The sequence below is a fragment of the Salvia splendens genome, chromosome 8 (assembly GCF_004379255.2).
Source record: "Salvia splendens isolate huo1 chromosome 8, SspV2, whole genome shotgun sequence".
NCBI classification, from domain to species: Eukaryota; Viridiplantae; Streptophyta; class Magnoliopsida; order Lamiales; family Lamiaceae; genus Salvia; species Salvia splendens.
The window spans coordinates 29849346-29868581 of NC_056039.1; the positions used below are offsets into that span (position 1 = coordinate 29849346).

At 36.1% G+C, this 19236-nt stretch overlaps 2 protein-coding genes and 1 pseudogene across 6 annotated transcripts; 2 read left to right on the forward strand and 1 right to left on the reverse strand.

The window, feature by feature from the left end:
* Positions 1–28: 28 nt before the first annotated feature.
* LOC121746049 lies at positions 29–1191 on the forward strand (annotated as a pseudogene).
* Positions 1192–1318: 127 nt separating this feature from the next.
* Positions 1319–4114, reverse strand: LOC121743813 (probable polyol transporter 4). The gene is made up of 3 exons (XM_042137179.1): positions 4006–4114; positions 3044–3478; positions 1319–2844 (listed from the first exon to the last, which is right to left on the reverse strand). Exons 2-3 carry the CDS (start codon positions 3234–3236, stop codon positions 1481–1483), a joined length of 1557 nt encoding a protein of 518 aa, XP_041993113.1. The 5' UTR covers positions 3237–3478; positions 4006–4114; the 3' UTR covers positions 1319–1480.
* A 320-nt stretch (positions 4115–4434) lies between these two features.
* Positions 4435–10373, forward strand: LOC121743272 (splicing factor 3B subunit 2-like). Of its 5 annotated transcripts, none has more exons than XM_042136526.1 (18): positions 4435–4836; positions 5492–5608; positions 5728–5853; positions 5941–6003; positions 6744–6851; positions 7321–7398; positions 7539–7631; positions 7770–7856; positions 8269–8370; positions 8493–8612; positions 8689–8751; positions 8868–9016; positions 9132–9213; positions 9306–9364; positions 9453–9498; positions 9762–9777; positions 9954–10023; positions 10099–10373. In XM_042136526.1, exons 1-18 carry the CDS (start codon positions 4597–4599, stop codon positions 10178–10180), a joined length of 1701 nt encoding a protein of 566 aa, XP_041992460.1. In that variant the 5' UTR covers positions 4435–4596; the 3' UTR covers positions 10181–10373. The 5 variants fall into 5 exon arrangements, 4 of the variants coding, with proteins under 4 accessions (XP_041992460.1, XP_041992459.1, XP_041992457.1 ...); XM_042136525.1 differs by having other exon boundaries at positions 10109–10373; XR_006038239.1 differs by having other exon boundaries at positions 4436–4836; positions 9762–9794; positions 10109–10158.
* The last annotated feature ends 8863 nt before the right edge of the window (positions 10374–19236 follow it).

Below are 19236 nucleotides of genomic sequence, written 5' to 3' on the forward strand. Positions count from 1 at the left end.
TCTTGCCTCTCCTGCATAGTAATCAAAACATGGTGGTTTCAATGAACGGCCCGCGCTGCATCGCCTGAAATTAAGGAAATTCGACGACAATGTCGCCAAGATTCTCCGGTCCGAAGCTGTGAAGAAGCGGTTTGAATTGAAAGTGATCAAGTTTTTCAAAAGGAACTCATGTAAGTTTCGCTTCTTCATGACTTGGATCTCCTCGGTGGAGTCTTTCGGAGATAGGGAGCTGCTGTGTGTTGAGAGTGTGTTCAAAACACACCCCAACGGCTGCTTGATCATCGCCTCGAGCTCGTTGGACTCGAGGCAAGGGAGGCTGGTCTTGAGGCCCTTTTCAGACATGGGATTCAAGGTTGCTGCAATGACACCGGACTTCAGTTATCTGCTGAGGAGCACTGCAGCGGCCGCGTGGTACAACCGGCTGAAGCGAGGGGATGTGAATCCGGGAGAGATCTCTCTAGGCCAGAATTTGTCAAATTTGCTGAGAATAGGCCATCTGTATCGGTTTGGTGGGATTTATCTTGACACGGATGTGTTGTGTTGAAGAGTTTTGGGGAGCTGAGGAATGTGATTGGAGCTCAGAGTATTGATCTTGCTACGGGCAACTGGAGCAGGCTGAACAACGCGGTGATGGTCTTCGACAGGGGGCATCCTGTGGTGCGTGAGTTCATGGAGGAGTTCGCGCGCACGTTTGATGGGAACAGATGGGGCCACAATGGGCCTTACTTGGTGTCGAGAGTGGTTGCGAGGGTGAGTGGGAGGCCCGGGTTCGATCTCACTGTGTTGCCACCCTTGGCGTTCTATCCCGTGCGTTGGAACAGAATTGGTGGCCTTTTTGAAGGGCCAAAGAGTTTGAGGCATTCGAAATGGATGGCTGCGAAGCTCAGGCAGATTCGGAGCCAGAGCTTTGCTGTTCATCTCTGGAATAAACAGAGCAGGCAGTTTGAGGACGAGAAAGGAAGCATCATTCAACACTTGATGTTCAGTTCCAGAGTTTTCACTAATTCTTCTGTCTTTGAATGGATATATATTTCTTGTCTTTTCACCAATTCATCATGTTTATTAATAATTGTTCTGTTTTACAAGTTTTTAGATCAAATGTAGCTACTGGTTCTTGTTTTTGTGTATGTACAGTCCCTGCAGATGATTAGAAAGCTACCACAGAGAAAACATGCGTTGCATCACAGTTGAATGGTGGGACAACTGGCTTTGTAGTTTGTACCATGCGAATGTGAGGAGTGATGGTAGGTTAGTCATGCAAGTTCTTGCACACTGCACACATGCTCAGTTGGAACATGAAACGAGCATTCTTTCGTTTAGAAAAATCTCTCTGATAGAGTGGTTAACTGAAATATGTAATAGTTTCAGGAACAAATTGATCAGTATGATGATTCAGACAAAAATGGCGGTTATAAGACTTTGAATAAGACTTAGGTAGTATAAACTGTTGTCTTTACATGAAGCAAATTTGGTTTTGTTATCACTCTCTTTGTATAAGATGCTGCACATCTTGGAGCTCCACTTCACCATCTTCCCAATAACTGTCGTTCTGGAAGAGCAGCTCGATCTGCTCGAGCGATTTGCCCTTCGTTTCTGGGACGTACTTGTAAACAAACACAACAGAAAGAGCTGAAACTGCTGCAAACACCATAAATGTGCCTCCAACTGTTATAGCATGGTTGACTGAGAGGAAAGACATTGCAATGACACCGCTGCTCACTCTGCTCCCCACGGAGCCAATGGCGGATGCCTGAGCCCGGAGCTTCAACGGGTAGATCTCCGATGACACGACCCAACATATAGGGCCAATCCCAACAGAGAAGAAAGCAACATTCCCACACACACACAAAATAGCCAGAGAAATCCCAAACATGCTGTTGCCCATAGTAGATAGCGTTAGGCCTAACGTGAACAAACAAACAGTCATCCCAATGGTGCTCACGTAGAGCAGTGGCTTCCTGCCAGCTTTGTCGATGAGAAGTATCGCGATCAAGATGAATATCGTCTTTGTGAAGCCAACAGCAACGGTTGCAGCCAGAAGCTGAGTGTTGCCTTTAATCCCAGCATGCTTGAAGATGGTGGGGCAGTAGTATACCGTTGCATCTATCCCTGTCATCTGTTGGAACATCTGAATCCCACAGCCGGTGATCAGCATCCTTCTGACCCCCGGTGTAGGATTCAGCATCTCACGCCACACAGCCTTATCCTCGGACCTGTCCTTGATCATGAACCTTGCAGCTTCCTGTATCTCAGCCAGCTTCCCCTCGACTTCACCAACATTCTCGTTGGTCCTAAACAGCACGCTCCGTGCCTCATCAATCCGGTTCTGCATGACCAGCCACCTTGGTGACTCGGGGATGACAAACAAGGCGCCACCAATGAAGATAGAAGGGAGAATCCCTACTGCAAGCATGATCCTCCAGTTTATGTGTGCAGGTAGTCCAGAAAAAGCGTAGTTCGAGATGTAGCCAAGGAGGATGCCTAAATTGATGAAGATTTCGGGGAAGGAAGTGAGGGATCCTCTGGAGACAGTAGGGGCTATTTCAGCAATGTAAACGGGCGTGATCATGACCCCAAAGCCCATCCCTATTCCTGCTAGGAGCCTCCCCATCATCAACACTGTGAAAGACGAAGCAAGAGCCATGATGCCGGCACCAAATTGGAACACAATGGCTGCAAACGCGATCGTCCATTTTCGGCCAATGGCATCCGAGGTTTTGCCCCCTGCTAGACTCCCTATCAGAGATATGATGCTTAGGATTCCAACAAACACTTCTTCTTGAACTTCACTGATCTTTAAATCCTCTTGAATGAACAAAATGGCTCCACTCATCACCCCAACATCTGCAAATTCCCAACTATCCTACTTAGATTTCATCACAAAGTATGAAAAAACATAGAGGCCCAACACAACTAGCTAAGAGCAAGAAACAGAACATGCATCAAATTCTGCAGATAAACTCAATTTACAAACAACACACATGTGGAGATGATGAATGATGATTGATGGTTAAAAAAGAGGAAGAAGAAGCAATGCACCAACCGTAGCCAAGAAGCACAGAATTGAGAGAGGCGAAGATGGAACACGCCATGACATAGTTGCTGCTGCTCCTATTTCTGATATCCCCATTTTCTTCAAATGGATATGAGACACAAACATCCTCGTCCTGACTCACATCCGAATTCATGCTTCTGTACTTTCTGAAAGCCCCCCTCTCATTTTCTTGGAGACTCATATCTCCCTCTATTTTTAAGGAATGGGGGAAGAAAAAATTAATCTTTTTCTATTTTCTATAATTTCGGGTTCATTGTTAGATGAACACCAACATCCGACGAAAACGAAGGAGCAACGAATATAGGGAAGTGGTGGCAAAATTAAATCTATGTCTGAATAATAACGATAAAAATATGAGTCAATATTTTGACTTTGCGATGAATCGCCATGTCTTGTTTGGTAAATCTGTTGACGGGCTGAAGCCTGAAAGGAATAGCAAAAAAAATGGAATGAGTAAATGAAATAGCTAACAGGATGGACGCGAGATATATGGGCATTAATATTTTAGTCTATATGGGCAAATTCTCATCAAAATTATGAACCCCTCCAGTAATTTTGAAAATTAGATAGATATTTATGAAGTTTGAATTTATTATTAATTATTTTATAATAAAAAATTTGGGTCAACCAAGTGTAATATGATATTTATATTTTTTAATCAGATGTTATTGTAGACCTGCATTTCAAATATATATGAAAATACTATATATGAAATTAATTAGGTTGCAAATATAATCTCGCCTTACTTATGGTGTTACGGAGGAAATACTAATTTAGCTAAAAATATGATATTTTATTATCTTCATGGCTCTATCATGTCAACACTATGTTAAAGATGAAATAGTACGAGCTTTGACTCAGAATAAAGAGATCTAAAGTTTGAGAAGAATTGCTCTATATTCTGACTCTAGAGGCGCAATGATTCAATCTTGTACCGATTCAATTCATACCTCTTAATCGTCCTGGTCACAACAACATCCAGAAATTTCATGTGTTCCACATCAATGAAATAGAGCTTTGAGCTACTGGCCCATGCATGGTAACACGTCTTGGATATAATCACCGATTGAGCTACTGGCCCATGCATGGTAACACGTCTTAGAAGAAAAATAGAGATTAAACACAAATGAACAATAAAAAATTCCATAAAAACCATCACTAACTATTGTTTCATCCACACACTCAATAAATCAATCTCATAAATTTATTCAAAACCAAGATCCAAGAATATGATCACGTGCAACAATTTTTAAATCAAAATTAAAAATAAAACAGAAATTACTCAATAAACAATGGTTGAATTGCTTGGCCCAATAAGATGTCCACTAACATGGAGTAGGTAGGCCCATTTGTAGCCCAAGGAAACTTTTCATACTCCTCCAAAAAATAGAAATCGAAAAATGCCCAACAGTTATCTGAAACGGTCGACGGAAAATCACAGAGATTTGAAGCCGCTTCCGATTCCGACAAATTAAATCTAGATACGAAAGGGGGATTAAATTAGGGTTGATTCAGATTTTGCAAACAAACAAAAGTTCGAAATGCCGGTGGAAGTTGCGAACGGTGTTGCAGAATCTCTGACGGTGCCCAAAGGCGATCTCAAATCACAGAACCCTAACGCCGCCGCGAAGAAGTCACGGGAAATCGAGAGGCGCAGGAGGAGGCGGAAGCAGAAGAAGAACAAACACAGCGTCGCTAACGGAGATGAAAGCGACGCTGCTGCGGAGGACACTGACGGCGTAGCGCATGACAGTTCTAAAGAGAACTCCGATCCTCAAAAGGTACTGAAGTTTATCGAGCGGTGTGTTTAGAAGGGCTCGAGTTAGGGGAAATGATCGTTAGCTGGTGTAGAAATGGAGAGTATTCGTCGGTTTGGTTTTACATCTGCATAGTTTAGGTTTTGGCATGCTGAAGCTATATGAATGGATTGGACCGCTGAATCCTTTATAATGTTCTACTACTATTTTGAAAAAATCACTTTATTATGTTGCAAATGCTAAGCGAAGGATGCATATAGTAATGACTAATGAATGATTCACGTGCAAAGTGAGAAAAAAGTTGGGGTTCATAGCTTGTTTCCGTATGATCTTAAAGTAAAGACCGGGTGTCCTAGGCAGGGAATATATCGAAGCCGGCCAGTTTGTGATTAGTGGGTCACACTTTATTTATGAACTTTGGAATGTGCAACTGTTGCTAGTAATGGAAGTGTTTCTTCAACTTGTTGAACTTTAGAATCTTCTCCATTATTTACTCTCACTTGATCAGTTCTATTGCCATAAAGCATTTTCAGTTTCAATGTGTTAGTATTGGATGGTTGACAATTATATGAATTGAAGTATGGGCAGGGTTTCTGATGAGATTATTAGCATTGTAGCTGGTTCTTAGCTCATTAAAATAGACCTAACCTCCATTTCCTTGTTCTTGTGTAATCATCAGGATTTGGAACTAGTTGAAGTTGAATATGTACCAGAAAAAGCTGAATTGGATGGCGTTGATGATGAATTCAGGAAGATTTTTCAGAAATTTAATTTCTTGGACAATGCGATTGCGGAGGTAAGAATATGGTTCATTTGATATCAAATTTGTTCCTTTGTAATGCTGCCCTTTCTTGTTGCTAATTTTTGTTTGTTGGATCATGCGCCTGATCTGAACTTCCATTCTTGTTTCTTCAGGAGCTTGATAAAATTGATGAGACTGCCCCTGATACAGCATTAAAGAAAAAGGCAGACTCAGATTCAGAAGAAGAAGAACAGGATACTCAGCAAAAAGAAAAAGGAATCTCTAATAAAAAGAAAAAAGTACTCATCTAAAAGACATGGTTTTGGTGTTTGATCGTATCCATCACAGCAACCTTATAATGCTTATGTAATCTTGTTCTCTTGCAGCTTCAACGCCGAATGAAGATTGCTGAATTGAAGCAGATTTGTACAAGACCGGATGTCGTTGAGGTCGGAACTGAATTTTTTAAATGTATTTTGTTAAACTGTTTTGATCTTGCTTCCACCTATTTCTTCCTTCATACCAGCCTTGATATGCTTGTTTTATGATGCAAGCTTTGATATGCTATTTTTATGAGAGTTGTTACGCTTTGGTAATGAACTTATAACTATGCTCTGTAGTCTAAAAATATCATTATTTCTGCATCATGTCTCTGAAACCAGCTTGTTGTTGAAGTGGAACTGCCACTTCCTGTGAACTTTACCCAACATTGTTGCTAATTCAAATGATGATGGAGAACTACTTTTGTCTTTGTCTATTTTTTCATACATCAACTCTTTCAAATGCATGATCATAGCTGTCTTATATAAAGTGAATAAGGATTATGTCACATTATGCCCCACCTTTCCCAATTCAAGACCAGTATTATAATGTTGGCATTATGTATCACACAGTCCTTTATGTCTGCCTATGCAACATATATGATATTCTTGTTAAGAGGGTTTATGTTGGTTGCTCTTAATGGATTTTCTCAAAATCCCCTTGCCTGAGAATAACTGAGCCATCAGGAGAAGTTACTCGCCTGATAGTTTTGAACAAAGATGGAAGTTCCAAAAGGATTGGTGCATTCCTGCTTTTACTAGGATTAGATTATGTGTAGGGTGCTGCACAACAACTGCTTTTGAATCCACTTTGGAATAAAACTTGACTCTTCCTAGTAATTCAAACACTTACTTTTCTTTCATTCTAGGTATGGGATGCAACTTCATCAGATCCAAAGCTATTGGTTTATTTGAAGTCGTACCGAAACACTGTTGCGGTGCCACGACACTGGTGCCAGAAAAGGAAGTTTTTACAGGTGAATCGTTATATCTGAGTTGCATGGTGGGATAAGTATGCCTTTCTTTACTAATGAGTACTGCTTTCATTGTTAGATGTCATGTAACATATTTATCAGAGGCATGATGGCTGGTTCAATTAATTAATGGGGGTTAGGGGAGACTGTGATGGGCGATAAGCCAATGAAAATTTTCTTATATGTATATACCATTCTTGCAGGGGAGCTGCAGTGGAACTCGTGGAGCCTTGGCATGTAGGTGTTTGCAGGGGAAACCTTTAATGAAATATGTTTATCATACTGGCTAGCTTGGGTTGGGTGTTGGCCATACCATAATCCTTCCTAATGTGCCCTTTAAAAACAACCTTATCAGAAATAAAATTTAAATTCTGGATATCACAAATTCACAATGCTAGGAATTTACTGGGGATTCTTTTTTGGTTTTATTTGTATCAACTAGTTCACAATTTCTTTGATGACTGCTTTTCAGGGAAAGAGAGGTATTGAAAAGCAGCCTTTTCAACTTCCTGATTTCATTGCTGCCACAGGAATTGAGAAAATTAGACAAGTGAGACTTGTTTCCCTTCTGTTCTTATGCATATCATTCTTGTTAATATCTTTAATTGTGGAACTCTTATGACAGAATTAAATGATTAATGATGATTTTTTATGATTCTTATCTAATCTCCACTGCTTCATATTTGACAGGCTTACATTGAAAAGGAGGATAGCAAGAAGTTAAAACAAAAGCAACGCGAGAGAATGCAGCCTAAAATGGGAAAGATGGACATTGATTATCAGGTATTTAAGTATCCTAAGTTTTTGTTCCTACATATCTGGTTCTAATTTCTCATATTGGAGGTTTCATTTGCTACATTTTCTTTTTATGGTTTTGCATCTCATTTCTTGATAGTCAACTTCCTGTTTAAACGTGTGTAGGTTCTTCATGATGCCTTCTTCAAACATCAGACTAAGCCGAAATTAACATATCATGGTGACTTGTATTATGAGGGGAAGGAATTTGAGGTATGAAGATCATCAGAGATTATTTCATTTTGCTTTTTTGTCGTTTAATAGTGTTAAACAAGGTTTATTTGTTGCTTTCTTCTTCCCTTTCTTAAAAAAACTGAAACCGCTAGCCTACCATGCGATCAGCAGTCTGTCTTTTATTGTGTAATGTTTAGCATGACCTGCTCAGTTCTTATCTCATGTATTGTTGTTTCTGGCTCAATTTGTAATCTGATACTATCATATTGACTGCTCGCTTGTTTCAGTTTCTATTTCCTGTGTTATCAGATATGAAGGGTTTGTCTGCGTCCTTTAATTCTCTAGTCATCAGTATTTACTATTTATAATTGATTGTCCTGAAAGTTAACATTTTAAACAGTCACAATTGACAAAATGGAAACCTATACAACTTTTCTTTGGATGGTCTCAGGTAAAACTGCGAGAAATGAAACCAGGGACATTATCACGCGAGTTAAAAGAGGCTCTAGGTATGCCTGATGGTGCTCCTCCACCTTGGCTCATCAATATGCAGGTTATTATTTTGCTTAGTTCATCCGGTTTATTTTTTCATTCACAAAGCTAATTTCTAAAATTTTGTGTCACTTTCTCATAAAAGAGACGAGTTGCAATTAGTACTTTCTTTTTTCATGGCAGAGATATGGTCCTCCACCTTCCTATCCCCATCTAAAAATCCCTGGGCTTAATGCACCTATTCCTGCTGGAGCTAAATTTGGTTATGGACATGGAGAATGGGGAAAACCACCTGTTGATGAAGTGAGTTAACCTTAATATACTTTCTGGTTTTACCTTGAGTCTCCCTCATAGATTTGTATATTTTTTTATGAACTAGTATGGGCGTCCCCTCTATGGAGATGTTTTTGGCTTTGTGCACCAAGATCAGCCCAATTATGAGGTAAAAATACATAGTACTTCACATTATAACTGTTTTCATGAAATGCTCCCCACTTTATAAGGGATGCATTTTACTGTAAATTGACCTCCATATCATTTATACCCACTGATTTTCAGGAAGAACCTATTGATAAGAGTAAGCACTGGGGTGACTTGGAGGAGGAAGAGGAAGAAGAGGAAGAGGAAGAGGAAGAGGAAGAAGAGGAGGAACAGATGGCAGAAGAGGAACTTGAAGATGGCATTCAGTCTGTTGACAGCCTTTCAAGGTTAAAGACATGCTATGCTCTTTTACGTTGATATTTTTGATATTACTGTACACTAGGGACTGATGTATATATCTTTGTGAGATCCTCTAACTGATTATCTGGTCAATGGTTGCAGCACTCCTACTGGCGTTGAAACCCCTGATGTTATTGATCTTCGGAAACAGCAGAGGAAGGAACCTGATAGGCCTCTCTACCAAGTAATTATTTTCTTCTTTTTGTATGGAATTGTTACCATTTTTTATTTCAATGTTTCAAGATATATTAACTTGTTCTTTTGTTTTTTGTGAAGGTGCTTGAAGAAAAAGAAGAGAAGATAGCACCTGGAACGCTGCTTGCTCCTGGCCACACGTATGTCAATGTCACAAACTTTACTTTTTTAGTTATTTTGTTCCATTCTGAATTCTACTTTATTGTTTTCAATTATGTTCTGATGCAGATATGTCATTAACACTGGAACACAGGACAAAACTGGTGCAAAGAGGGTAAGTAGTTTTCTTCTGGATCTATACATATAAAGGACAAGTCCGTAAATATTGAAATTGAAGTTTAACTTATGATGAATCTTGAAATCATTTTATATTTCTTTTCTTTTTTGGTTGGCTGGTGAGTTATACTATTGTATCATGTTAGCTTCACATAGAGAAGGAACAGTTTCTGATGTTATTTGGATTAAACATTAAATTGAATTTATTGTGTCAATATGAGTTACCTGCTCACATCTCTTTTACATTCTTCATCATGTCAGGTTGATTTGCTAAAAGGTCAGAAATCAGATAAGGTGGATGTCACACTTGCACCGGAGGAGTTGGATGCGATGGAGAACGTTTTACAAGCCAAGTACGTAGCAGACATTTATTTATTTTTCCCTTTTTATTAAGTACTACTATGTATCGAATGTAAGATAACCTCTGCTCTTGTACTGCCTTGTCCTTCCTAGGTATGAGGAAGCCAGAGAAGAAGAGAAGTTGCGTACACAGAAGGAGGATTTCAGTGATATGGTCGCTGAGGTACACACAGTGAATGATGCCATTATTAATAAGTTAAGTTCTTGTGTAATGTTAAGGAAGTTGACATTTTTTGAAATTGTTGCAGAATGCGAACAAGCGGAAGCGAAAGATGCAGGAGAAGGAGAAACAATCGAAGAAGAAGGATTTCAAGTTTTAATTGCCAGCAACTTTGTTGCTGGAGATTCCGTGGATGGGTTTGACGTATGCTTATGACATGCTACGGGTTCTTGTCTTGCAACTGTTGTCCTCACCGGACCAGGGTCATATTTTTGGCTCTGTTCCTACTGTATCAATTTTGATTCAACATCTGTGACTCTGTTATAAGATGAAAAATGCCTGCTCTCTCTCTCTCTCTCTGTCTCCCCTGTTTAAGTTTCCTTGTTGCTCGTGAAGGTTTGAAGAAGCCCACTGCTGATTACCCATGTTGATATTTTGGCAATGATGCGATTGAATGACTGGACACATGCTAATGACTGGCAGCATGTCTCTTGCTCTGTTGAAATCTGTTTATAATAATTTATTATTAAGACCAGTAATAAATTAGTAATATTGTATAGTAGAATATCAAATTTAACATACTAATTATATCTATAAGAAACCAGTCGAAATACTTTTTTCCGAAGCATATATGCCATGTCAATGATCTTGTATGTTTTTCTTGTTTGGGGTGTATATTATCCTATAAAAATTACTAGTAATAGGTTAGTAATAAATGATACATGACAAAATAGGGTGAAATTTTACTACTGGTTATACTCCTTGTGTATGGGTTTAGTTTCTTTCATACTTCAATTTTTTTTCCTCTTTTATAGTGCTTTATTATTTTCTTCATTGAACTTATTAAACATTTTATCCCAAACCATTTTCCCTGAATCCTCACTAAGAGCATCTCTAAGGGCATCTCTAAGGGGAGGTAAATGGAGAGTAAACTAATATAACTACCATATTTATCTTTTTTTCATAAAAAAATCATTCTCCAAGGGGAGATATATTTGAGAAGATATTATACATTTTCTCATTTTGAAGAGGTATATTTACCTCCCCATCAGTGGAGATGTAAAATCTTATAACTACCATATTTATCTTCTTTTCATGAAAAACTATTCTCCAAGGGAAATGTATTTGAGAAGGTATTACATTTTATGTTTTTAATGCATTTTTATACTATTATTTTATTTTTAAAAATAATTTACCTTTCTATATACATTTTCCCTTTGGAATGTGTTACTTTTTAAAATGGTATATTTCACTTTTCAAGAAAATAAATATATAATATATATTTTCTATATACCTTCTCCCCTTGGAGATGCTCTAAAACCACGGCGGAGAGAGTACCGCTTATAAGTTGAGACTTGTGAGTTTCTTGGCTAGTAAGAGAATTGTGAGTTAGAAACTAAAATTCAAGGTAAAGAGAAAATTGAAGAGGTGAGAAATTGAAGACTATATGGTGTAATAACAAATTAGAGTTGTTTTTATACTCGTAAAATAATGAAAAAAGCAGGATATATACTCAATTTTGGAGAGTAAATTATTTGCCAAGTTATTCTGGAGAGCAAGAGAGCAAATAAGCATCTAACTAATTCATAAATTATTTCAAGGTGCTGACGAATAACCTTTACATCTATCAAGAAGAAATAGTATATTTTGATTGGACGCATGTGGCGGTGGAACTATATATGGAGAAGGAAATTTTATATTTGGATTTAGTATGAAGCAGGTAGTTTTCCATCTCTAATAAATGGGCTAATTATTCCTTATATATGTATAAGTCAAGTCATTAAGTCCAATCATCGTTTCTTTAAAATGTTATGGCTAAAGAAACAATAGGTCCATCTAATGTTCAGTAAGATCCAGCTTCTGATTAAGTGGTGCTACATTGATAAACATTTTTCTTTCATTGAATTGTGAGGTAACTTTTTCTTTATACTTGTAAATTTACCAAAAACGGAAACTATAATTTTGATGATCATCAACCACCATCATGGTCCTAAATTTAGCAAGACTCACAATATCATACTAGTATGATTGTGGGTGGAAAAATTTGAGAAGAGTAAGTCACAAAAGGCCGTAAGTAGTGTGTGTGTGATATGAGAGCTTGATCTTAGGCTGATGTCGCCTTGTCTCTTCGAGCCCATTTTCATTGCATATCTCATCTTTTTTTCATTTCTGTCTTTTCATCATATTTGGATTCGGACTTTTCATCCACAAATTACATACTTGATTTAAATTACTCTCTCTTTACATTTTTTAATGTTATTTTGCACTACATAGCATGTTGTGGTCCATTTTGTTGGATAGTTTTTCTTTATGATTGTGGTCACATGGCATGTGTGGTCTCTTCCATTGATTTTTAGGTTAGCATTACACGCACACCTCATCTTTAATGGTGGGTTCAATGGATGAAAGGATTTACTTTCTTGGTCCCCTTAAATAGTCATTTTTCTTTCTAGCTTGCCTAAACAATTGAACTTGTGATTTAAAATTTCAATTAATCTTTCACCATAGTTAGTGAGTAGATATAGTTGGGAATCTGCCGAAGGGTTAATGCAATTTATAGCCCGCGTTTAATACTTCAGTTGTCAAAATATTGATAGCATAGGTATTGAATTCCCCACCTTCCTATTGGAAGTCTCTCATTTGTTTTGAGGATGAATATAAATAAAAGAATAATTGGAGTACAATAAAGTGTATTGGTTCACAATTCACAGAGATAGAAGTTAAGGACGTTACAGTTAAAAGTCGTTAATGTTTTTTAAACTGGAACCATACTAGAAATGAGATAATTCAAAAATGAGGGTGAGACACTTAGGATTGAGTAGAAAATTGTCTTTAATTTATAAGTAAAATCTTAATTAATCTGCAGTAGTATCCACTAAAATATTTATCCGATCCACATTAGTTAAGTAGTACTACTGTTCTTTGTTTTGTAAACTGTGTTTAGAATTATAAAACAAGATTACTTGGTTTAGAACCTAGCTGTCACGACCGCCCATACAAGGGGTACCACAAACGCGGCGATCGTGACCGACATGCATGGATTACAATTTAAAAGAACAACTTAATTGAATTAAAGAAAGGAAAACAACCTAACTTAAAGATTTTAAGGTTTTATTTTTTTTTTGAAAGGACATAAGATAAAAAGAATACTTTTAAAAAGGACAACGGAAAAGTTAGACTTAAGAAATACATCAATTAAAAATTTAAGTAAAACAAGCATTAAACTTAAATCTCGAAGAATACCATTTTTAAAATGCAACGTAAAACTTGTTTAAAACTCATCACCACCATACATGTTCAGACACAAAAACATAAAGATTAAGGTCTTAAGACACAATTTAAAACATAGCAGCGGATAAATAAGGTTCAAAGAGAGTCAAGGATCACGCCTATGTATGACGACACAACGTATCCTAGGGTCTTTAGCCAGCTCAACATCCACCGCAACATCTCGCTCAACCTGCAAAATTTTTAAAAGAAATTGCAGGGCTGAGTACTTGTTGTACTCAATGGGCTCATGCCGAAAACATTTATCAAGTTATGTCATCCATACCAGTGATCTCGAGTTTTATACGCAGTAAAGAAAATATCACGAGAACACAAAAATGTTTCATAGACTGGCCAGTCAAATATTCTCCCCACTTTTCACATCAATCCAACAATCACAATCACAGTGCGACGAAAGTGTGGCCACACTATTCGCCCACGAGACCGGCCGACTTGCAAGGACGGCTCACGATCCCACCAGTGTACACAGCCCGATAGGGTTTACGGCCCTACTCGGACCCGAATTCGTTTCACAATACAGCCATATAGCCTAACGGAGTAAACTCATACGAACTAGGCATCAGACACACAATCTCATAACAAAAACAGTCCATGGCATGACATAACAGTTAAACCACCCTTGTATCTCCACATAATATTTTTCGGAAGAATAAAGAGGTTTGAAAAGAAAGACCACCTCGTTCTCTTAGCAATTCACAACCCAACTTAGCAACTCTCGATCCTCGAGTTCACGAGTACACAACACCCTTGTCAAAGACAACACAATTAGTTTCCCCCAACAACATATTACTATGCATGTCCTATCGATTCTCTCGTCGTTTTTCTCAAATTCCCGACCCAACATACGTCACAAAGATGGGAGAACACATCGTAACACATTTCGATTTATCACACGTGATCACATCATTTAAACACGTTCCTTGGACATACATGTATCATATAATACTTTTAAACATGAAAATAAGTGTTATTTTAACAAGGCAGAAAACTGACAGAGGACACATTCAAGTTCATCCATGAAAATTTTCATATCGAAATCACGTCGTTTAGTCAGCCACATCACATATTGAACTCTCTGGTCGGAACATATAATTTCTGACAGTATTGCGCAGTTCATTTGAAAAATTCCCCATAAATTCATAAGATTCCCAAAAAGGCTGAAAATTTAACACAACACAGAAGACACTTCATATTTTCATATAGTTCAAGAATCACATCGATCGGAGGTCATTTGGTCAGTCAAACAGAAAACGAAACATTCGTGGCGAGAACTCACGTTTCTGACCGATTTGCGCAGTCAACTTCAAAATTTATTAAAAATTCATTTTTCGATAGAACGGGTTGAAATTCACATGAGACACAGGAGACACCTTGACGTTTACTCAGTAAAAATTTCGTAGCCAAATTCGTTCGTTTGATGGGTCGAATACAGATCATAAGTCACTGGTCGAGCATCACAGAATTCTGGTTCAAATTCGGAAATAGGGTTTTTAAAACTTCCACAACACAACCACCGATTTTTCATGCTCGAAAACACATAATCATGCTTACACGTTCCTCATACACATATTTGCATACAAACTCATATTATTCACAAATATTTCGATCCAATACACATAATTCCAATCAACAACGTAAAAATCAAACAAGTTCTTACGAACACACAATTTCCCTCCCGTTAAAACTTGCGATCTATCAAACCTACACTCTCTACGTGCATGTAGGACTCAAGACATGGTTCAAAAGAGAAGGAGGAGGAAAAGTGTGCGAATATACCTTCCTTTGACAAAACGAATCGGTAGAAGCGTAGAATGAAGCGATCCGTCGGAAACTCTTGAAGATACTTTCGATGGTTGCAAGAACAATGGTGGATGGAGGATTTTTGGAGATTGGAGAGTGGGAGAAGATGAAAAAAAAAGTGTGGGAGAGGGAGAGAATGAAAGTGGCGAAATTTTTGAGTGAATGGGGGCTAGGGTTTTATTATTTGGTATTTATTTGCTAGGTTTAAGTCCATGAATGAATTAAATAAATAAATTGTGAGGAATTAAATATATAGGCCAATGAATAAAAATCCCACAATTATGAAGAGCCAAATTTTCAAAAATTATGGCTGAAAAATTAATAAGGAATTATTTGGTATTTACTTGGAGAGAATTAATTCCACAACTTAGGAAATAAAAATAATGGATACAAGGAAACAAATAAATTAAATCTCTAAGTAGGAAAATTGTGGTGGGGGCCGAAAATTTCAAGGGCTTTGCACAAGGAAATTATTTAAATCCCCAATTAAATAGAATAGGATTTAAATTTGGTAATTTCTTTATGGAATAAGGCTCCCATAAAATAGGTAACAATTATTCAAATTCCCACAAGGAAAATAGTAGTATGGGGCGTGTGACATGGAAGGGAAGTAGTAGAAAAATTATTCACACCCCCAATTAAATAGAATAGGAATTTATTTGAATAATGAGAGATTCCACAAATTAGGAACAAATAAAAATATTCTCCAAATTTTATTGGAGAGGGCCGAAAATTGCTAGGCTCAAATAGTCAAGGAAATATCCCAACTCTCTATTTATTTTGGGAGAAGAAGTAAAATATAACATGATTTAATTGGATTAAATTCAAAAGAAGAGAGTCCATAAAGCACCAATTAAATCGAATGAAAAACAATCCAATCTCCTATTGGAGATTTTCGAAACTCCCAAGGAAAAAGGGATGGAGTTCGAATTTCATGTAGTGTAATTTAGGGTCCATTGGTTTGGATTTAATTTGGAATAAAGTCCCAAAACAATTAATTAAATCCACAAAGAGAAGTACTATTTCAATAATTTCGGAATGACCGGAAGTATCAATTAATTGAATCGAGAAATGATTAATGCATGATCCTATTAATCTTTCCCCCACATTGGAAAACGATAAAAAAACTCGAGCTCATCATTCCACAATTACCACGACAATTTATTTCACGCAAAGCACTTAATCACATTAAATCAAACGTTTCAAAATTCCAAAAAAATTCAAATAACATAATAAAAAGGGTTACAAAAGTTTGGGATGTTACATCACAAAGTTATCAAATATATAATGTTATTATGTATTACTAGTACTTAAAAGTGTAATTTTTGGAGGTTACAATACAGCATGAACACATAGTGCACTTCACAATTAGATCTTATGATTACAAAAATGGAATGCAATGTTAAATTTACATATGAGAAACTATCTATTATACCCATATATGCATGCAAATATACGTAAAATTAAAGAACAAAAATGTTATAATTCTAGATGTAAAATCAAAGTTGATGGATGCCCTACACCCAACAATGGAATATATGTTTGTGATAGTATCATTTATACACACGCGCATTAGTATTAAACTATATTAATTAGATGCAAACTTGCTAGCTGTACATATAAATTTGGTAGGAGATGCGGCCCATCACACAATTACACGTGCAGTCATAAAATTCTAATTGTAAGTAACAACTCCAATTTTTTAATACATAAATAAATAAATAAATAGATCTACATACAATGAACAGTTGGTAATTAATTAAAAAAGGTTCCACCGAATTATGACAACACGTGGTTGACTCAATTTAATACGTCTTTGCGACATTGATTTGAACAGTTCGGTAATCATGATTTAGTTAATTAAACATAGATTTATTTAATTAGGAGAATAAGATAGTACGTAGGGTTTTCTCATCATGCTTAATAATTAAGGTTTAAGTGTAGTATAAGTCCCTATATATTCATTCCAACAATTATTCCTACTTGTGATTAAACAATTCCTTATAGCCCAACCAGCTTCATTTACTAAGTCCCTAGTCATGTAAATTAAGTGATCTACTAGAAAATAACTCGTCTTATATCAAAATAAGTGATCTAGCGACAAGAATTTGTAGACTTTTGGACTTTATCCCTTGTTTTGGACCCAAACGATTTCAAGCTTTTTAAAAGCTTATAATGTAAGCGGTTTGGATCCTCTATATAATCTAAATTTCTAATATTTCTACTTATACTCATTCTACTATTAAATCTATTTAAATTTATAATAAAAATAAAATTACTACTATGATACTTTTTCCATCCTACTTATAAAAATAGATATTCTTACCAATTTGATTAGTCCCATAAAAGTTATTAACTTCTATCTATCTCTTTAATGAGGTGAGTCATATTATGCTAACAATATTTAAATTATTTTTTTATTTTTATCTCTTATTTTATCAATTCTATATTAAAATTTGTGTCTTCTAAAAGTATAATAGAGTAATTAACATTTATTAGTCGAATAAAAGAACTTAACATACCCTATTATAATAATGGAATAATTGATCCTAGTATAAAGATTGAGACATGAGTGGTGTGAAATTGAGCATCACATCATCATAAGGTGCCATATGGATCATCATTCTTTTGAAGACTACAATGCCGACTCTACAAATCCATCTCTCACTTCTACTAGACCACTTCCACTATTACAGTAGTATAATTTCTTCAATCTGTTACTACGACATGACCTTCCACAATTTGCGTTCATTTCATATCACCAACGTCTCTTCAACTAAAATCTAATTACTCTTTCTGTTAAAATGAAGATAACTCATTTATTTAGACTATATAAGGTTTTTAGAAATGGATAGGGGTGAGCAAAAAAACCGGAAACCGAATATCCGAACCGAACCAAACCGAAATTTTGAAATTCGGTTTGGTTATTTCAGTTTTTCGGTTCGGTTCGGTTTTGAAAATACTAAAATTTCGGTTTTTCGGTTCGGTTCGGTTCGGGCGAAGAAAAAAACCGAAAAACCGAATTATATATATATATTCTATTAATTTAATATATTATATTATATATAATATATAGTATATATTCTTTTAATAAATTCTACTATATTATATATATTATATGTATTATTAATTTTATATTATATATAAATATTCTATTAGTATATATAAAATAAAATAAATTACACACACATATATATATTAATATTATATTTATTTTTTCGGGTTTTTCGGTTTTTTCGGTTTTGTTCGGTTTTTCGGTTTTTCAAGTTCAGTTTTCGGTTGTTCGGTTTTTCGGTTTTGGTTCGGTTTTGACAAAAAACCGAACCGAAACCCGAATGCACACCCCTAGAAATGGATCGATTTTCCATGGAACAAATCAAAGAGGAAATGAATTATCTTCGCTGCGATACATATAATAATACATAGTCTCTAGCTCCATGTAACTTAAATAATGCATTTAATTTTTGCAAAGAGAATTAAGAAAGAAAACTTTACTGAATTAAATAAAAAGACAATTAAGAACAAAGCAGGATATGAAATACTCCTACATAACAGAAAATAAGAGTTAATTTTGCTAAAAAATAAGAAAATGTACTTGTCTTTTAATTTGGGATTTCCAATAAAGATTACATATTCATTTATTTTGAGATTAAGAGAGTATAGTAGTATAGTTCAAATGAAAACTTTTTTTTATTATGTTAACACACTCTTATACTGCATTTGAACGACCTCAATGTGATCAACAAGCAATTGAACTTGAATGATATTAAATTGGCTTATGAGTTTCGTATGGTAATTTTGCTATCGTCCCGACCAGAAAGTTGGGTCACCACAATGATAATAGTTAACGGCTCAGAGGCAAAATTGATGTTAGACGCATTTCTGGACTACATAGAAACCTATTTTCGATCAGGCAGTTTGATGTAGAAAGTTACACAGTAACATTTGGCTGCAACAATTAAAAATCACCAAATATGATTTTACATAAGTCAAGATAAGAAGGAGGGTATATTGTATATCACAATTAATTTAAGGATTACATATGTGAAGTATACATACATATTCATTAGAATCCTCACTTCCCATGACATTTATCATTTATAAAGACAATAAGCGAAATTAAAAAAA

What these genes read in the sequence shown, in the direction of transcription:
- LOC121743813 (XM_042137179.1), bottom strand. Translation starts at nt 3,236, where the DNA reads ATGAGTCTCCAAGAAAATGAGAGGGGGGCTTTCAGAAAGTACAGAAGC. An exon ending in TTCTGTGCTTCTTGGCTACG is followed by an intron (nt 2,845 to 3,043) that starts GTTGGTGCATTG and finishes GGGAATTTGCAG; the next exon opens with ATGTTGGGGTGATGAGTGGA.
- LOC121743272 (XM_042136523.1), top strand. Translation starts at nt 4,597, where the DNA reads ATGCCGGTGGAAGTTGCGAACGGTGTTGCAGAATCTCTGACGGTGCCC. An exon ending in CTGATAGGCCTCTCTACCAA is followed by an intron (nt 9,214 to 9,305) that starts GTAATTATTTTC and finishes TTTTTTGTGAAG; the next exon opens with GTGCTTGAAGAAAAAGAAGA. An exon ending in ACAAAACTGGTGCAAAGAGG is followed by an intron (nt 9,499 to 9,761) that starts GTAAGTAGTTTT and finishes TCATCATGTCAG; the next exon opens with GTTGATTTGCTAAAAGGTCA.